The 17095-nt window shown below is 45.8% G+C and overlaps 1 protein-coding gene across 6 annotated transcripts in view; it reads left to right on the forward strand.

Annotated features, from left to right (window-relative positions):
- PCDH9 (protocadherin 9) overlaps positions 1-17095 on the forward strand; it is a 1273931-nt gene that overhangs the window by 240590 nt on the left and 1016246 nt on the right. For 2 of the 6 annotated variants that reach the window (XM_060233542.1, XM_060233545.1), the window contains exon 2: positions 4023-4094. The exons of the other annotated variants lie outside the window; for them this stretch is intronic. In XM_060233542.1, the coding sequence (XP_060089525.1) occupies positions 4023-4094 (72 nt within the window). The remainder of the gene's footprint in view (positions 1-4022; positions 4095-17095) is intronic. 6 annotated transcript variants of the gene reach the window in all.

Genomic DNA, 17095 nt, shown 5'->3' on the forward strand with positions numbered 1-17095 from the left:
TATGCATAGAAAATTAGACATTCCACAATTTACATAATAAAAAGCTAAACATTCACATAGTTATGTACTTAAATTCAAGACATATGGCGGTCTTGCAACTACACTCAGTTTCAGTTTCAGTGCTGGTTTGTTGTAGGCTAGCCGAAAGAGGACTGTCTTACAGGCCCTGCGGAATTGAACAAGGTCCCGCAGGGCCCTTACCTCTTCCGGCAGCTGGTTCCACCAGGAAGGGGCCATTACAGAGAAGGCCCTATCCCTTGTAGTTTTCAAACGGGCTTCCTTTGGCCCGGGGACAACCAGGAGGTTTTCAGTTCCCCATACATCAACCATGTATGGTGTCCAGTTCTTTATTTTGTATGGAACCACATTAAATCAATAAGCTGTGTAAATGATTGTCCAAAGCCGCCTTAAATAATAATTAAAAAAAAGACACAGAGATTCCTAAGAAAATATTTCCCCTGTGCTGCCCTCTCCAGATTTCGCCTTTGGTTGTGTTTTAACCACACACAAAAAGTTTATAAAGTTTTGTCTAATCCCTTAAAATGGGTGGGGAACCTCTGTCCCGAGGGCCGTTTATGACTCTTGAGATCACTTGGTCTGGGCCTCGGGGGTTGCTGGGCCGAGCCAAGCCATGTGGCGGCCTCCTGCTATGGGGCCCAGCTATGGGGCCCAGCCGCACTGTGCAGCAGCTTCCCTGGGGCCCAGGTAGTGGGAGCCACCACCAGTTCAGTTTGCACTTGATTATCCCAGATGGTATGGCCTAATATGTTAATATTAGGGGATGTGGTCTAATATGCTAATGAGTTCCTGTTGGGATTTTTCTACAAAAAAAAAGCCCTGGACCTAGGCATTTGCCTAGGGTGGCAGGTTGGAGTGTGTTAGGCTTTCCTCACATGACTTCAAATAGAAAAACAATTATTTACGTTAATTTTGCCGCCCTGAATCGTCCTCTCTGGGCAGAGCACTTTTTTTTAAGTTGATAATTTTGTATGGCCCCCAAATGATGTTATAAATATCCAAATGGCCCTTGGCAGAAAAAAAGGTTCCCCACCCCTGCCTTAAAAGATCTCATTAACCCCATTATTTTAGTTTCTGTCAGAATGCTTACCAATATGAGAGCCAGTTTGGTGCAGTGGTTAAGTGTGCGGACCCTAATCTGGGAGAACCGGGTTTGATTCTCCACTCCTCCACCTACAGCTGCTTGAATGGCCTTGGGTCAGCCGTAGCTATCGCCAGGGGTCGTTTTGTAGGAAAATAGGTGTAGGAGCTCATCTAGAGATTGTTATGCAGCTGCACTTACTATTCAATGGACAAGGTGGGGAGGAGGAGGGGGAACTATAAGGTTGCCAAGTCCAATTCAAGAAATATCTGGGGGCTTTGGGGGTGGAGCCAGGAGACATTGGGGGTGGAGCCAGGAGCAAGGTTTAGACAAGCACAATTGAACTATAAAGGGAGTTCTGGCCATCACATTTCAAGGGACTGCACACCTTTTAAATACCTTCCTTCCATAGGAAATAATGAAGGATGGGGCACCTTCTTTTGGGGCACATAGAATTGGACCCCCTGGTCCAATCTTTTTGAAACCTGGAGGGTATTTTGGGGAGAGGCACCAGATGCTACGCTGTAAATTTGGTGCCTCTACCTCAATAAACAGGCCCCCCCAGAGCCCCAGATAACCGCAGATCCATTCTCCATTATTTCCTATGGGAATACATCTCCATAGGGAATAATAAAGTTCCCAGCAGATATTTCCCTCCCCTCCCCCTGCTTTCTGATGACCCTGAAGTGGGGGGAGGGCCTCCAAACTGGGGGATCCCCTGCCCCCACCTGGGGATTGGCAACCCTAGGGAACTATCAAAAAGGTTCAGGAGCTGTGCTCCTGTGAGCTCTTCCAGAATTCAAGGCCTGGCTATTGCAGGAGTTGTCCTTGAAAGGGCAGCTGCTGTGAGAGCCCTCTCAGCCCCACCCACCTCACAGGGTGTCTGTTGTGGGGGGAGACGATATGGGTGGGGCTCTGATTCAAAGAGAAGGGTGGGGTATAAATCTGCTCTCTTCTACTGTTAAACCACAGCGAGTCCCTCAAAATTTCATCTGGGATTTAATTTCAGAAAAATTCACTGGCAGTTCCAGGTATAAAGGTTTAAATGTGTAATCTTTCTTTCTCCCCCCCACTTCCATTAAAATCGCACATAGAAGTTCTCAAAATGTGTGACAAGAACCCCGAATTCAGCACTGTTAGAAACCTGACTGTGCCCTAAGGAATAAAACAAAATCAGTCTTGTATCCTTATCTTGCAATAATGTGGGGTAATTTCCCCTGCTCTTTCTTCTTCTGGGAAAGCAACAGTATATACCACGTTGAATTGTTCCTGAGGCTATGAGATAAATTTTTGTTTTTTTCTGAGGGGGAAAAAAGAGAGAAGAAGAAGAAGAAGGAGAGAGAGAGACAGAGACAGAGAGAGAGAGATGAAGAGAAAGGGAGAGAGTAAATTGATTGCAATAAGAAAGGGTTTCACCACGAAAGGGTAGAAGAAAATTAAATGTTAGCTCTTAAATCATAAGATGAAGGCAGGTTGCAGTGGGAATGTATGCTGGAAACGTTGCTTGTTGCTGCCCTCCCAGCTGGTATATATAATATCTGTTGCCTCAAAAAAAGAAGTTCAACAAAACGAGCTGAAGGAAGCATGCAATTAAAGTGTGCATTTAGCTGGGGTGCCAAGCGGACCAGCAAACCGCACTCTCAACATGTTACTGTTTTTCCATCTCAGTATGCGTCAAGGGCATGATGCAGGGTTGCCAGACGCAGGGTGAGGTCTGGAGATCCACCACCATCACAATTGATCTCTAGATGGCCGAGATCAGTCCCTTGGAGAAAACGGCTCCGTCGGAGGGTGGATTCTAGGGCATTGTACCTTGCTGAGGTCCTGCCCCTCCCCACACCCCTCCCTTCCCCGGCTCCACCGCCCAAATCTCCAGATATTTCCCCACTCAGAGCTGGCAGCCTTTGACTCGGTGACCATGAATAAGTGCTCGTGTGTGTCCTTTAGGGTTTTTGTTTGTTATCCCCTTTAAAAGGTTATTTTATTTATTCATTTAGAACATTTTAATGGCACTTCATAAGAGCCCCACGGCACAGAGTGGTAAAGCTGCAGTACTGCAGTCTGAGCCCTCTGCTCACGACCTGAGTTCGATCCCTGCAGAAGCTGGGTTCAGGTAGCCGGCTCCAGGTTGATTCAGCCTTCCATCCTTCCGAGGTCGGTAAACTGAGTCCCCAGCTTGCTGGGAGGAAAGTGTAGATGACTGGGGAAGGCAATGGCAAACCACCCCGTAAAGAGTCTGCCGTGAAAACGTTGTGAAAGCAGCATCACCCCAGAGTCAAAAATGACTGGTGCTTGCACAGGGGACTACCTTTTTTTTTTTACTTTAATGGCACTTCTTCAGGGATCTGCTGGAGACAGCTTACAAAATACGAATATTTTTTTTTAAAAAAAACACCCAAAACATTAAAATATGCTAATTAAAGCCCCATTCAATAATAATAAAAAAGACAGGCATTAAAACAGATAGCATAAAAACAGACCACTGACTAGAGTCACCAGTCACCACCGGCTGCTGGCAGGGGACTTTTTTACGTGTGCGTAGTGTGCGTGGCACAATGATGTCACCTGGAAGTGATGCATTACACCAGGCACGTTGCACAGCGACGCTCTAGGAAATAGCAGAAAACTTTATGGTTTCATGCAGGATCACTCTAGCAATTGGGGGGAAACTTGTTGATCAGTGTGGGCGCTGTGAACAAATGAATAAAGCCTGTGAAGCTGTTCTGAAGCCCAAGTCTAGTGGGCGGGGCTGGTGAGTTACATTAACTATGCAGTGGTTGCTGGAGGTGCTATGATAGACAAAGAAATCCATAATGCCCTCAGGGATGCTTTGGGAGGATTGCGCTCTGTGAAGGCATGCTTGTTGCTCTTGTGTGCTCTGAGCAAGCTTATCTCTAAGCTTGAATGCCTTATCGATCCACAGGGAGAACAAGACCAGGCATTTGCATCTACCCAAGAAGATGCCACACCACTGGGGCATTTTGTACATGGCACTGTAAGTATCCATCTGGGAACAAAAGGAATCACCCAGTCATTCTATCAAACCTGGAATACGTGTTGGCTCATGGTTCAAAAGAGAGATGGAGATGTGTAGTGTTCTGTCAGAGAGGTAACAGTTTAGAGCTCTGGAAACCATTCAAGTAAGCCCAAAAAGTGGATTTAGCCTCTAATCCCCTCAACAAAGAACAGCACAATTTCAGGGGGCTTCTGACATACTATAGGAGGAAACATAAAGGCCAACCACTTTCTGTCAGTTTTTCAGCGCTGCCCAGCAGAGGAAATCTGCCTAAGAGTAGCATTTCCACCTCTGCTCTTGAGGGCAAAAGGTTCAACATTGCCTTCACAGGTTCTTCTGACCCTCAAGAACTTCCCAGCATTTCTTGATTGAAATTGTATCACTTTGGCGTAGTTGAGGAGGTCATTGAGTAAGTTGACCAAGACTGCAGTCTGGTGTATACATGGGAGTAAGAAGAAGAAGAAGAAATTTATGGAAATGGACTATCTGACAATAAACAAATGTTGTCGCTTAATTTCTTCTCCCAACTTAATGGTAGTATTTATTCAGAGCAGAAGAAAGGTTCTTTTGATTGGCAATCAACTCTTTTGCAAATTCCATTTCTCCACAGAAAAAGAAAAAGGCCAATAATATACTGATAGAGCAAACTTTATCTGCCTTGAAATCATTCCGCAGAAGACACCACACCTTCTATGAACCCATCAGTTAATCACCGATAGTCCGCTTTAACCCCAAATTATTTACTCTCATATTTATGTTCACCATTCTTCCGCTCCTTCGTGCTGGCTTTTCTTTCATCCCCACTCTCATATTACGGATTGATTGACTGATTTAAAACATTGATGAGATTCCTTTCTTCTTTAGCAGAGCTCAAGGTGGCTTGCAATATAAATAAAATACATCAATTAGAATAAGTGTATGTGTGCGTTGAATAGAGTTTTCTTCCATTTTGTATGTTTAAAAATCCTAGAATTGTAAGACGCCCTGAGTCACGAGGGAAAGACAGAGACAGGCATGTTTTAATTACTACTTTCAAGTGTGCCACTGTAAATAATAAAGTAAATCTACAACACACGTATAGGGATGCCAGCCTCCAGGTGGGTCCTGGAGATCCCCAGGAATTACTGCTTGTCTCCAGACTACAGAGATCAAATCCCCTTGAGAAAATGGCATGGATCGTATGGCCTTGTACACCACTGAGGTTCTTCTCCTCCCCAGGCTCCACCCCCAAATCTGTAGGAGTTTCTCAACCTGTATCTAGGAAACTTACCCCTCCATCATGCCCGGGGGTGGGGATCTGTCAGCCCTAGGACACAGGCTGGAGGATATGACAAATATCCATCATTTATTTTTCTGTACTTTCAACAGGGAATACATGAAATATTGTTCTGTTGAGATCTTCAGTATCATTCCAAGCTACCATTTCAACGATGCTAGTCTTGCAAACAAGCCTGTTTTGCATGCAGGTAGTATCCAAACTAGAGCCCCGTGGCGTAGAGTGGTAAAGCTGCAGTACTGCAGTCGGAGCCCTCTGCTCACGACCTGAGTTCGATCCCAGTGGAAGCTGGGTTCAGGTAGCTGGCTCGAGGTTGACTCAGCCTTCCATCCTTCTGAGGTTGGTAAAATGAGTCCCCAGCTTGCTGGGGGGAAAGTGTAGATGACTGGGGAAGGCAATGGCAAATCACCTCATAAAAAATCTCCCAAGAAAACATTGTGAAAGCAACGTCACCCCAGAGTTGGAAACAACTGGTGCTTGCACAGGGGACTACCTTAACTTGGTATCCAAACGTGCCATATCACGTTGCAACGAGGCAGAAATTGCTGTCAAAATAATATGGAAAGTTCCTTCCTTCCCCCTTTTTTTAAGCAGGAACGCACGGGAATGCAGTTTCCGTTGGCTTGGTGTCAGGGGGTGTGGCCTAATAGGAAAATTAGTTCCTGCTGGGCTTTTTTGTAGAATAATAATAATAATAATAATAAGTTTTATTTCTATCCCGCCCTCCCCACCTTAGCGGGCTCAGGGCGGCTAACAGCATATTACAAAACATACAGTGATATTATAAAAACATTTAAATCCAACAATATAAAACATCAACAATAAAACTACTAACATTAAAAACCAGTTCAATGATATAATTATTCTGCGGTGTGAATCTTCAGACCGCATTGGCGGCTCCTTAATTCTTGATCTTCCTAACAGTCCGGATGTGCCAGTTTAAAAAGGACACAATGATGTCAGGGGGTGTGGCCTGATATGCAAATCAGTTCCTGCTGGGCCTTTTCTATAAAGAGAGCCCTGCTTGCTTCCCTCCTTCGTGACACTCTGCTAGCAAACACTGCTTCAAGGAGTATCTTAAAGGCAATGTGGTCGTGTTCCTATGTCCCGCCAGTTTAGCAGCGTGCACCTTTTAGTATCAGCTCTTCGGGAGTCAGCGGCTAAATCTGAAAGGGGGGGAAAAAGTGGAAAGCTCCCAATTAGTGTAGTTAACCTGCACCTGTTGCTAAGGGTTGCCTTCGGCCGAGCCCCAGCCGTCAATTTAAGCGAGAGACCTACTTCACTTCAAAGCGAAGTATTCCAGCTGCCAAAAAAAAAAAATCAGCAACTCTCCATCATGATTAGGCTCTTGAAATGGGTAACCCTGCCACTGACATAGTCATACCGCAGTAGGCTTTCACTGGGACCATCTGCTCCTCGAATAACGGATGAATAGCGGCCCTCTGAAATCCTTTGCATCTATCTTGCATTTGAAGGCATTGCAGAAACCTAAAGCTTCTTTTCTTTTATATCATCAGCGACCAAATTCTGTGTATATCTCTGTCTTCCAGTGATCTATTAATTCTTATTGAATCTGCCAGGTTATATTCCCCCCCCCCTTTGGGTGTCTGGGGTGCCCCTAGCCACCAGCAGGGGCCATTTTAAGATCTCTTTGTCAAAGAGGGAATGTCTGAAGTTCTTTCAATTCGTTCAATATAGAAATATACAGTAGCAAATACAAGCACGACACAAAACCTTCACATGGCTTATCACTGTGATACGCCATATGAAGGTTTTGTATCGTGCTTGTATGTGCTACTGTATATTTCAGGGGTGGTCAATGGTAGCTCTCCAGATGTTTTTGCCTACAACTCCCATCAGCCCCATCCATTGGCCATGCTGGCTGGGGCTGATGGGAGTTGTAGGCAAAAAACATCTGGAGAGCTACTGTTGGCCGCCCCGGTATATTTCTATATTGAACGAATTGGAAGAACTTCAGACACCCTCTCTTTGACAAAGAGATCTTGAAACGGCGCAGCAAAGCATCAGCCGGCACCGGGCTCCGTCAGAGGTGGTTTTGGTGGAGTCTTCTATGACGAAAGAGCTAAGTGACGAACTTTCAGAATTGTACCTCGTATAAAAGAACCTTTCTGCACTTTGCACTTTAGTGGCAATGATTCTCTGTCAAATATTTTTGTGGGCTTAGTTGCATTAGATTTATATTTGTAAATATACCTTACCCAGCGCAAGCTATGTTCTTTGAATTGTGCGTTGATTACCACTGTGTTTGAAATGTTTGATAAAATTAATATAAATTATAAGAAGCTGCTTTCGTTAGTATATCACGGTATTTCCTTGGCTTTCAACCTTTCCGTGATTCTCCTTTTTTGTGTTTTAGGTCTACTTACCTGGCTGGCAGGGGGTAGGAGGGAGCCGTTTTGCAGTGGGAAGGGTGGGGCAGACGTGCCCGCCATTGACACAGGATGGGGCTGTTTGGGGAGCTGTTGGAGAGGCGCTTTCTGCATTGGTTAGCTGGCCTGAAGCGGATTGGAGACTTCAAAATTGGGGAACCCCCACCCGGACCGGGGTCTGGCAAGCCTAGATAGCAGGACTGGGGCATCCATAAGGCAGTATTCGGTAGCTGCCTGGGGCTCAGGCCTAGGAGGGGGTGGCGGTTTTCACCCTCCCACCCACCTATGTGCCTGAGTTCTTTGAAATACACTGCAAAGCAGCGTGTCTTATGCCTGCGCCCCGGCTGGCAAACATGGCTTCGCCTTCCTTATCTGTTCTTCCAGCACAGACGGGAAGCAGAGGCTCCCTGGCTGGGTTGCTGTGCTCTTGTGTGCACTCAGGCTTCTGCATTGGGGCGGGTGTGTGTGTGTGTGTGTGGCAGAGCCTTGCCTGGGATGCTGGCTTTGTGCCGGCACCTTAGCGCCACCCCTGACTGATATTCAGACTGCAGTGACTGGTCACTTGGTCAATACAGCAGCTTTAGAAGGTGGGCTCTAGGACATTATACCCTGCTGAGGCCCCTCCCCTCCCCAAACCCTGCCATTCCCAGGGTCTACCCCAAATATCCAGGCATATCTGAACTTGGAGTTGGCAGCCTCAGGCCTTGGATTCAATGGGAGCTCACAGGAGCGCAGCTCCTGAACCTTTCTGAGAGTTCCACCTCCTCCTTCTGAGAGTCCCATCTCCTTGTCCATCCAATAGCATGTGCAGCTGCATAACAACCCCTGGATGAGCTCCGCCACCTGTTTTTCTACAAAATGACCCCTGGCAGCCCTATCCCTGGGCCAAGCAACTGAGGCATGTTAAGGCAGTGCTTATGGTGGCAGCAGAACTGGAGAAGATGCAGGGTATGACTTGTGCCCAACGTTGTCTTATAGCTCCGCACCACCAGGAGCCCTGAGCCACTAATGGGCTCAACTTGCTCCCACTTGTGACTGTCAAAAGACAACCCTTCTCTCTCTCTGCCCCCCTTTCCCTCTGACCAATTTCACACTCACATTATGCCGCTCCCATGTTCACAGCTTCCTTCCGATTTCCCACTATCTGCCCCGGGGCTGCAGCAAGGACCGGCATTTCTGCGCAGCAAACAGAAACTGCTAAGAAAACGCCGATCCTTGCTGCAGCCCCGGGGCAGATAGTGGGAAATCAGAAGGAAGCCGTGCTGAGGAGACAAACGTGAAAGCGGCGTAAGGTGAGCGTGAAATTGATATTTCTCTCTCCCCACCCCCTCTCTCCTCAGCTTCTTGTTTTGTTGCTAAGCTCACTAAACCCTTCCCTTTTTTTGCCACATGAACTTCTTCAAACTTCTTTTAATGTTTTAAGTTGAGCATTATAGAGTTTATTTATTTACTTTAGTATATTTCTATCCCGCCCGTTCCCCATAGGGCTGAGGGTGGAGAACAGCGTATGATAAAACAATAAAACACAATAAAAACATTTTAAAAACAGACAGCTCAACAGCACTCAGAGAAGTTACCCAGCCTGGCCGTCTCACATCATGATATCTCATAGAGGTGGCAGATGAGAATCCACAGGTGACAGGGCCGATAGGGGAGTTCAACTAGAATAGACGCCCACAGCCTCAAGTAAAAGCCTGGTGGAATAGCTCCATTTTACAGGCTCTGCGGAAGGCTAATAAGCCAGGTAGGGCCCAGATCTCTGTAGGAAGCTGATTCCACCAGATCGGGGCCAGGACCAGAAAAGCCCCGGCCCTAGTTGAGGCAAGGCGGGCATCTCTTGGGCCAGGGATGGCCAACAGATGTTGGGAGGCCGAACGTAATGACCTCCTGGGCATATATGGAAGGAGACGGTCCTGCAGGGATGTTGGTCCCAGGCCGCGTAAGGCTTGGCGATCCGACATACCCTATCTTGAATAACTTGGAGGAAAAGTGGAATACAAATGAAAGATGAACTCAAAACTATCTGTGGAAGATCTCCAGCACAATGGCTATTGGTGTGGATTCTTGGGTCTTTCAAAAGGACTTGTCTTGGAGAAATGCCCAGCAGGTTGTGAATCTTAATTTTATTTTTTTCAGGCTCTGGTTTCCATTCTCTACCATTTCAGTCCAAGTGAACAGATGATACCATTAGATTGGTCTTCTGAAGGATAAAGGAATTTGCTCTTGAGTGGACAGGGCGTGTCCAGCAGCTAACTAAATTGGAGGGTCCCCCCCAAATTTGGGGAAAATAAACACACTGAAATTGTGTTTATGTTTTTAAACTTCCTATTTTTCCTGTCGCCCGGCTAGCATAATGGAATCTGAGTTGATTAAGGATTAAACAAATGACCCGTGAAAGACACTTTAGAATTGATCGTGGTTGTCATCATGGATTTCAAGGAACAAGATACAGAGTAGGAACCATCTAATTTCTTTGTAAGTAACAGAGGTTTTAAATTAATGACCTGATTAATTTGTGCATTGTTGCACGAGGCTTAGGTATTTGTTTAAATATTTATATTCCGCTTTCAAGCAACATTGAAATCAAAGAAGATAGCTTGTGAGCATTGAATTTCATGTGCACATAGAATTGCCTCTGTGATTGGGAATGTTTGATAAAGATGTACTCTCAGTGGTCCTTAAATATTCATACTTTGAATATATATTTGTACTCTGCTTTTCTTCCCTGTGGATACTCTAAGCAATGTTGAAATCGAAGTAGGCTGCTCATGAGAATGGAGAGCACCAGGAATCATTTTGTAGGGGAAAAGGTGCAGGAGCTCAGTAGAATATCTCATTTGCATATGCCCCGGGATCTGTGTGCAGTGGGGAGAGAACTCCCTACTGCATGCAGACCCTGGATGGAGGTTCAGGAGCTGTGCTCCTGTGAGCTCCTGATGAATCCTAAACTTATGAAGAAGAAGATACAAAGATATTAGATTTATACCCCATCCTTCACCCTGAATCTCAGAGTGGCCTACAGTCTCCTTTACCTTCCTCCCCCACAACAGACACCCTGAGAGGTAGGTGGGGCTGACAGAGCTCTCCCAGAAGCTGCCTTTCCAAGGACTGCTCTGCAAGAGCTATGGCAGACCCAAGGCCATTCCAGCAGCTGCCAGTGGAGGGGTGGGGAATCGAACCCGGTCCACACACTTAACCACTACCCCAAACTGGACCCACACACTTAACCACTACGCCAAACTTACAAACTGTGTACACATGAAGACTCCACTCTCACAGGCATCACATACAGGTAGAGGGGTATGGCCAACAGAAGTATCCATGACCCTTCTATGCATCTCATTTTCAACACATGCAAGGGATTCTGTGCCCATACCTCTTCCATGTGCATTAATTTCAACATGTGCCATGCAATGCATGGACATCTTTAGTCTGTAACACTGTTATTCCGAGGATACTATGAGGAAAGATACAGAATGCCAGGAGGGAAATCAGAATGGCTTAGCTTGATTGCTGGATGAATAAGTATGTTCATTTGGGTAAAGTCAGTGTGTGTGTGTGTGTGTGTGTGTGTGTGTGTGTAAAAGGGAGAAACCTGTGCTAGTAGAATCTCCTCCGTACATAAGATATTGTGTACTTTTGTGCACTGTATATCCAAGGAAGTTTGGATATATCAAATGCGGCTTCTTTTAAAGTGGATAATGTACTTAGATGAAGCAATCTTTAAGATTGGCCACAAGTCATGCAGCACGTGGCAACTGCTGGGGTGGGGAGGTGGGATATGGCAGGAGAGGATGCTTGTAGGAGCAGAAGGAGTAACAGGGGATTGGGAGAATATTTGTTTGTAGTGCAATTTCGAAAAGTAATTTCTAAAGAAACAGTTTGCATTGTTAATTAAAAGTCAAAGTTGTCTTTCAGCTGTCTGAAGTGTTTTGTCTTCATTTGTTGAAGTCCAGTGTGTTTTGCAAGCTGAACCTAAAGAGCAGAAATATACCATGCACAGGAATGCAGTCATTTCCCATAAATTGAATCATGTGATTTTCATTAATGATTTGTTCTGAATATCCGGGGTTTTAAGGTGGAATTTCTAAGCAGTGTTCTAAGAGGCCAAGGTATATAAAATCCTAGGTGGTATGGGATCATGCGCCATGGGCACTGTTCTGAATTGCCTCAAAAATGTACTTGTACTTGTACTCACTTTGTAAGGTATGAGTTTGAAGTGAGAACAACATTGCCACTAACTCTGAACTTTGTACATTGCTCAGAAATTGAGCGCCCAGAAACTGTTTTGTATTCTGCCCTGGGTCGGAGACCTATGAATTTATCAAACAAAAGTATCTGTGATGCCATAGTTTTGTCAATTTCAGTACAATCATACTTTATTAATGAGGCAGAAACAAGACACCAGTAAGTGAGCATCCAGGGAAACTTATAAACTGTTCCCCTAAAGCTTTTCTGTATTGCCTTTTACTGTCAAATTTGTGACCATTGGTTTGTCCTATGCACATGATACGTATATTTGCAGATCTTAAAGTGACTATTCTATTCAAAAACAGGACACAGCAAGAGACCTCTGAGATACCACTATAACCACTGGCAAACTCCCACCTTTTCCTGGGTTTGGCCCAGTCCATGGGCATTGTTGGGGGGGGGGGTGCTCCCTAAATTTACAGGGAGGGAGCTTCTCTATAAATTCATAGGTAGTGATAATGGAGGCCCCTCTCTGTGAAGTCACTGGCTCCTCTCTATGATGTCACTGGATCAAATGCTTCTGGCTGGGCCCCAGCCCCCTCCCCCCAGGAAATTGAAAGTCTACGCCCCTGCCTCCTTCTCCACCTTCTCCTCCTCCTCCTCCTCCTTTTCCTCTTTCTCCTCCTCCTTCCCTTTGTTTATGTTTCTGCCTTGCTTTCTGAACACCCTAGATAGAAAAAGAAAACATTGTCAAAATGATTAGCGGGACTTTGAAAATGCAATTGGAACAATCAGAATCAAATTAGCTCCCAGCTAACGGGATTATATGCTTTCCAAAGTGAGTGTGAAGTGTGAAAGAAACTGGCTTTATACTACCCAGGATCATAAAGAAGGCGGCATCAAAGAAGCTAACTTGCAACACACTAACAAAGTACTGGGAAAATTAGTTGCAGATTGTTGCAGGAGGTGATCAGAGTTTACTGGGACACTAGTTGAAAGAGAAGTATTCAAGAACACACAGGAACATCTGGAAGAAAGCAACAAGCACAATTTCAGAGCCGCTCTGATCTTATCTTGCTTGTAGTCGTTTTTAATCCATGCAATGCATGCAATATGAAGTGGCAGAAACATTTCAGAATGGCACCACCTCAGGTGGAGAGTGGAATGGGTTAAATGCTTCCACGTGCAAACAGTGAGTTGGATCTAGTGGCAGTGTTCTACTAACAGAAGGGGGGGATGTTATTGCCTCCTTCAACTGTAGATTCTCTCCTCTTGTGGTTCTTTTTTTGGGGGGGGGCGTCCACTGTCCCCCAGGAGTAGTATTTCAGGGGGTCCTCTGGGTTTCATCGAGAAAGTCCTATTCTACTGATGGGAATCTTTCCTCTGGATTCAGCCCAAATGCATCGCCATGAAGTCTATTTTTTCTGTATGTGTGGAGTTTCTGTACTACTGTCATCTATAGTAGTACATTTTAGGAACTGTGTTTCCCATGTCATCAGCTGTTTATAAGGAAATTGTTTGATTTGCAGAACCTTGTTGAGACTGTCCAAGAACTTCTATGTAGCTTCTTCTATTAGATCAGGGGTGGGGAACCTCTGTCCCAAGAGCCATATACGGCCCTCGAGGTCACTTGGTGTGGCCCTTGGGGATTGCTGGACCGAATCGAGCCATGTGGCAGCCCCCTGGCTGACCAACGAGGATTGTGGGGCCCAGCTGCACTGTGCAGCAGCCTCCCCAAGGCCCGACAGGGATCACAGGGCCCAGATGTACTGTGTGGCAGCCTCCCTGGGGTCTGGCTGGTCGGCTGGAATTGCTGCAGGGCCTGGAAAAGTTACTGTCACAGTTCAGTTTGCACTTGATTATCCCAGAGGGTGTGGCCTAATATGCTAATGAGTGTGTGAGCTAATATGCTAATATCAGGGGATGTGGTCTAATATGCTACTGAGTTCCTGCTGGGCTTTTTCTACAAAAAAGCCCTGGACCTATGCATTTGCCCAGGGTGGCAGGCTGAGTGTGTGTGTGTGCCAGATTAGGCTCTCCCCACATAACTTCAAATAGAAAATTATTTGCATTAATTTTGCTGGCCTGAATCATTCTCCCTCGATGGAGCAATGTTTTAAAGTTGATCATTTTTCATGGCCCGCGAATGATGTTATAAATATCCATATGGCCCTTGGCAGAAAAAAGGTTCCCTACCCCTGTGTTAGATCCTTAACTACATATATCCATCAAGATGGATGTCTGCAGCAGTAGAAAAGAGCTAGAGTCCAGTGGCACCTTAGAGACTAACAACATTTGTGACAGGGGTTGAGCTTTCCCCTACCACAAATGTTGTTAGTCTTTAAGATGCTACTGAACTCTTGCTTTTTTTCTACTGCTACATAGATCCATGGCCTCTTGATTTATGTCAGTTGGGCTGCATGCATGGAGAGCAAGAAACCTTCTCCATGGTTATGGCAGGTAATTACAATCAGGACTTTTTTTGTAGCAGGAACTCCTTTGCATATTAGGTCACACCCCTCTTATGTAGCCAATCCTCTAAGAGCTTTCAGGGCTCTTAGTATAGGGCCTACTGTAAGCTCTTGGAGAACCGGCTACATCAGGGGAGTGTGGCCTAATATGCAAAGGAGCTCCTGCAACAAAAAAAGCCCTGATAATAATAGTAAAGCGCTGTGAAGTCACATTTGACTTATAGTGACCCCTTATGTTGCTTTCAGAGTCAGAGATGAACAGATGTGGTTTGAGGCTGCCTTCTTGTGCATGGCAACCGTGGTCCTCCTTGGTGGACCCAAGTACTAACCATAGTCCTCTCCCATCCAAGCACTAACCATGGTTGACCCTGCTTAGTTTCTAAGCTCTGATGAGCTCAGGCTAGCTTGAGTTATTTAGGCAGCTATAACCATGGATATATTCTAGAATCAAACTACATACATTTCTGCACATCTCCATTATAAAGCTTAGCTTACTCTAGGCTTCTCATGACCTTGTACTGAAGAAGAGGAGGAGGAGACTGGATTTATACCCCACCTTTCACAACTTGAAGGCATCTCAGATAATTGAGACTTGAAGGAGTCTCAGTAGCTTACAATCTCCTTTCCCTCCCCCTCCCCACAACAGAAGTAGATGGAGCTCCACAACTCCACAATAACTTGTGACTGATTCAAGGTCACATCAGCAGTTGCAAGGGGAGGAGTGGGGGAATCAAACCCATTTCTCCCAGATAAGAGACTGCACACTTAACCATTACACCAAACTGGCTCTCGGGTAGTGAAGGACAGGGTATAAATGCTGACATAGATCAGCCGTGACATGAAGGCTAAAAAAAAAATAAAATGTGTCTTTCAAGATGCTTTAGGAATTTCCCCAATCTTGATAGTAGAGACCATTCATACAATTGAAGTTCTTAGAGCATCACCCGGAAGTGATGAACATATGAAGCTGCCTTATACTGAATCAGACCTTTGGTCCATCAAAGTCAGTATTGTCTTCTCAGACTGGCAGCGGCTCTCCAGGGGCTCAAGCTGAGGTTTTTCACACCTATTTGCCTGGACCCTTTTTTAAAGATGCCAGGGATTGAACCTGGGACCTTCTGCTTCCCAAGCGGATGCTCTACCACTGAGCCACCGTCCCTCCCCTGATGTTACATTTCCTCCCAAACCTTCACCTGGAAGTTACTTTGCATCTTCTGTGATGCTATAGGAATTTCCCCAGTTTCTACGGTAAATCATACATATCATAGAAAACAGAACTGGGGAACTTCCTAGAGCTTCCCAAAGTATGTGATGTCACATCCCCTAAAACTCCTGGAATTACAACTGATCTCCAGACAACAGAAATCAGTTCCCCTGGAGAAAATGGCTGCGTAGCGGGGGTGAACTCTATGGAATTATACCCCACTGAGTTCTGTCCCTTTCCCAAACCCCACTCTTCCCAAATGTTCAGGAAGTCCCCCACCTGGAGTTGGCATGATAAGGCTTTGAAATACTGATATATGTCAGAGGCTATCCTGTTCTCTTCAGGAAACTTGGGGGGGGGGGGGGCGCGCTGGGCAGTTTGGAACCAATCATTTCTGCCTTTACGGTTTGGAATTATTTTAGTATTGAAGCAGTGTGTGTATTTCTGTTTGCAGCAGCGACAAGAAGAAAACCCATTAATATGTTTATTTGAATTCCATGGTGCAGATCCAGCAGCAAAAGCTGCCTCTCTCTTTGGAGGGAAGCAAATATTTACAACCAGCCCGAACAATGGACTTTCATCTCCCCGTTAGTTAAACATGCTACACATTCTGTTGCCGCCTTTCTTTCTTCTTTTGTGAGAGAGGGGGTGGAGAGCTAGGCAGAGGGTGTTTAGTGTTCATAATGCATTTGCTTGGGCTGATGCGCTCGTGAAATTACCGAGACATTCAAAAACTCAAAATGTAGTGCAAATAAAACTGGTTTTATCCATAGAAAGAAAAAAAAGGATCAGAGGATGATTCTTCCAGTTTGGTGAGTGCCAGTTTGGTGTAGTGGTTAAGTGCGTGGACTCTTATCTGGGAGAACCGGGTTTGATTCCCCACTCCTCCACTTGCACCTGCTGGAATGGCCTTGGGTCAGCCATAGCTCTCACAGAGTTGTCCTTGAAAGGGCAGCTGCTGTGAGAGCCCTCTCAGCCCCACCCACCTCACAGGGTGTCTGTTGTGGGGGAGGAAGGTAAAAGAGATTGTAGGCCACACTGAGACTCTGTCCTTGAAAAGGCAGCTGCTATGAGAGCCCTCTCAGCCCCACCCACCTCACAGGGTGTCTGTTGTGGGGAAGGAAAGTAAAAGAGATTGTAGGCCACTCTGAGACTCTGTCCTTGAAAGGGCAGCTGCTGTGAGAGCCCTCTCAGCCCCACCCACCTCACAGGGTGTCTGTTGTGGGGGAGGAAGGTAAAAGAGATTGTAGGCCACTCTGAGACTCTGTCCTTGAAAGGGCAGCTGCTGTGAGAGCCCTCTCAGCCCCACCCAGCTCACAGGGTGTCTGTTGTGGGTGGGGGGGGGAGAAGATATGGGAGATTGTAAGCCTCTCTGAGTCTCTGATTCAGGGAGAATAGATCTGCAATTCTTCTTCTTCTTCTGTTTGGGAAATAGCTTCTACAGGTTA

This window comes from Heteronotia binoei, chromosome 3, assembly GCF_032191835.1.
Source record: "Heteronotia binoei isolate CCM8104 ecotype False Entrance Well chromosome 3, APGP_CSIRO_Hbin_v1, whole genome shotgun sequence".
NCBI lineage: Eukaryota > Metazoa > Chordata > Lepidosauria > Squamata > Gekkonidae > Heteronotia > Heteronotia binoei.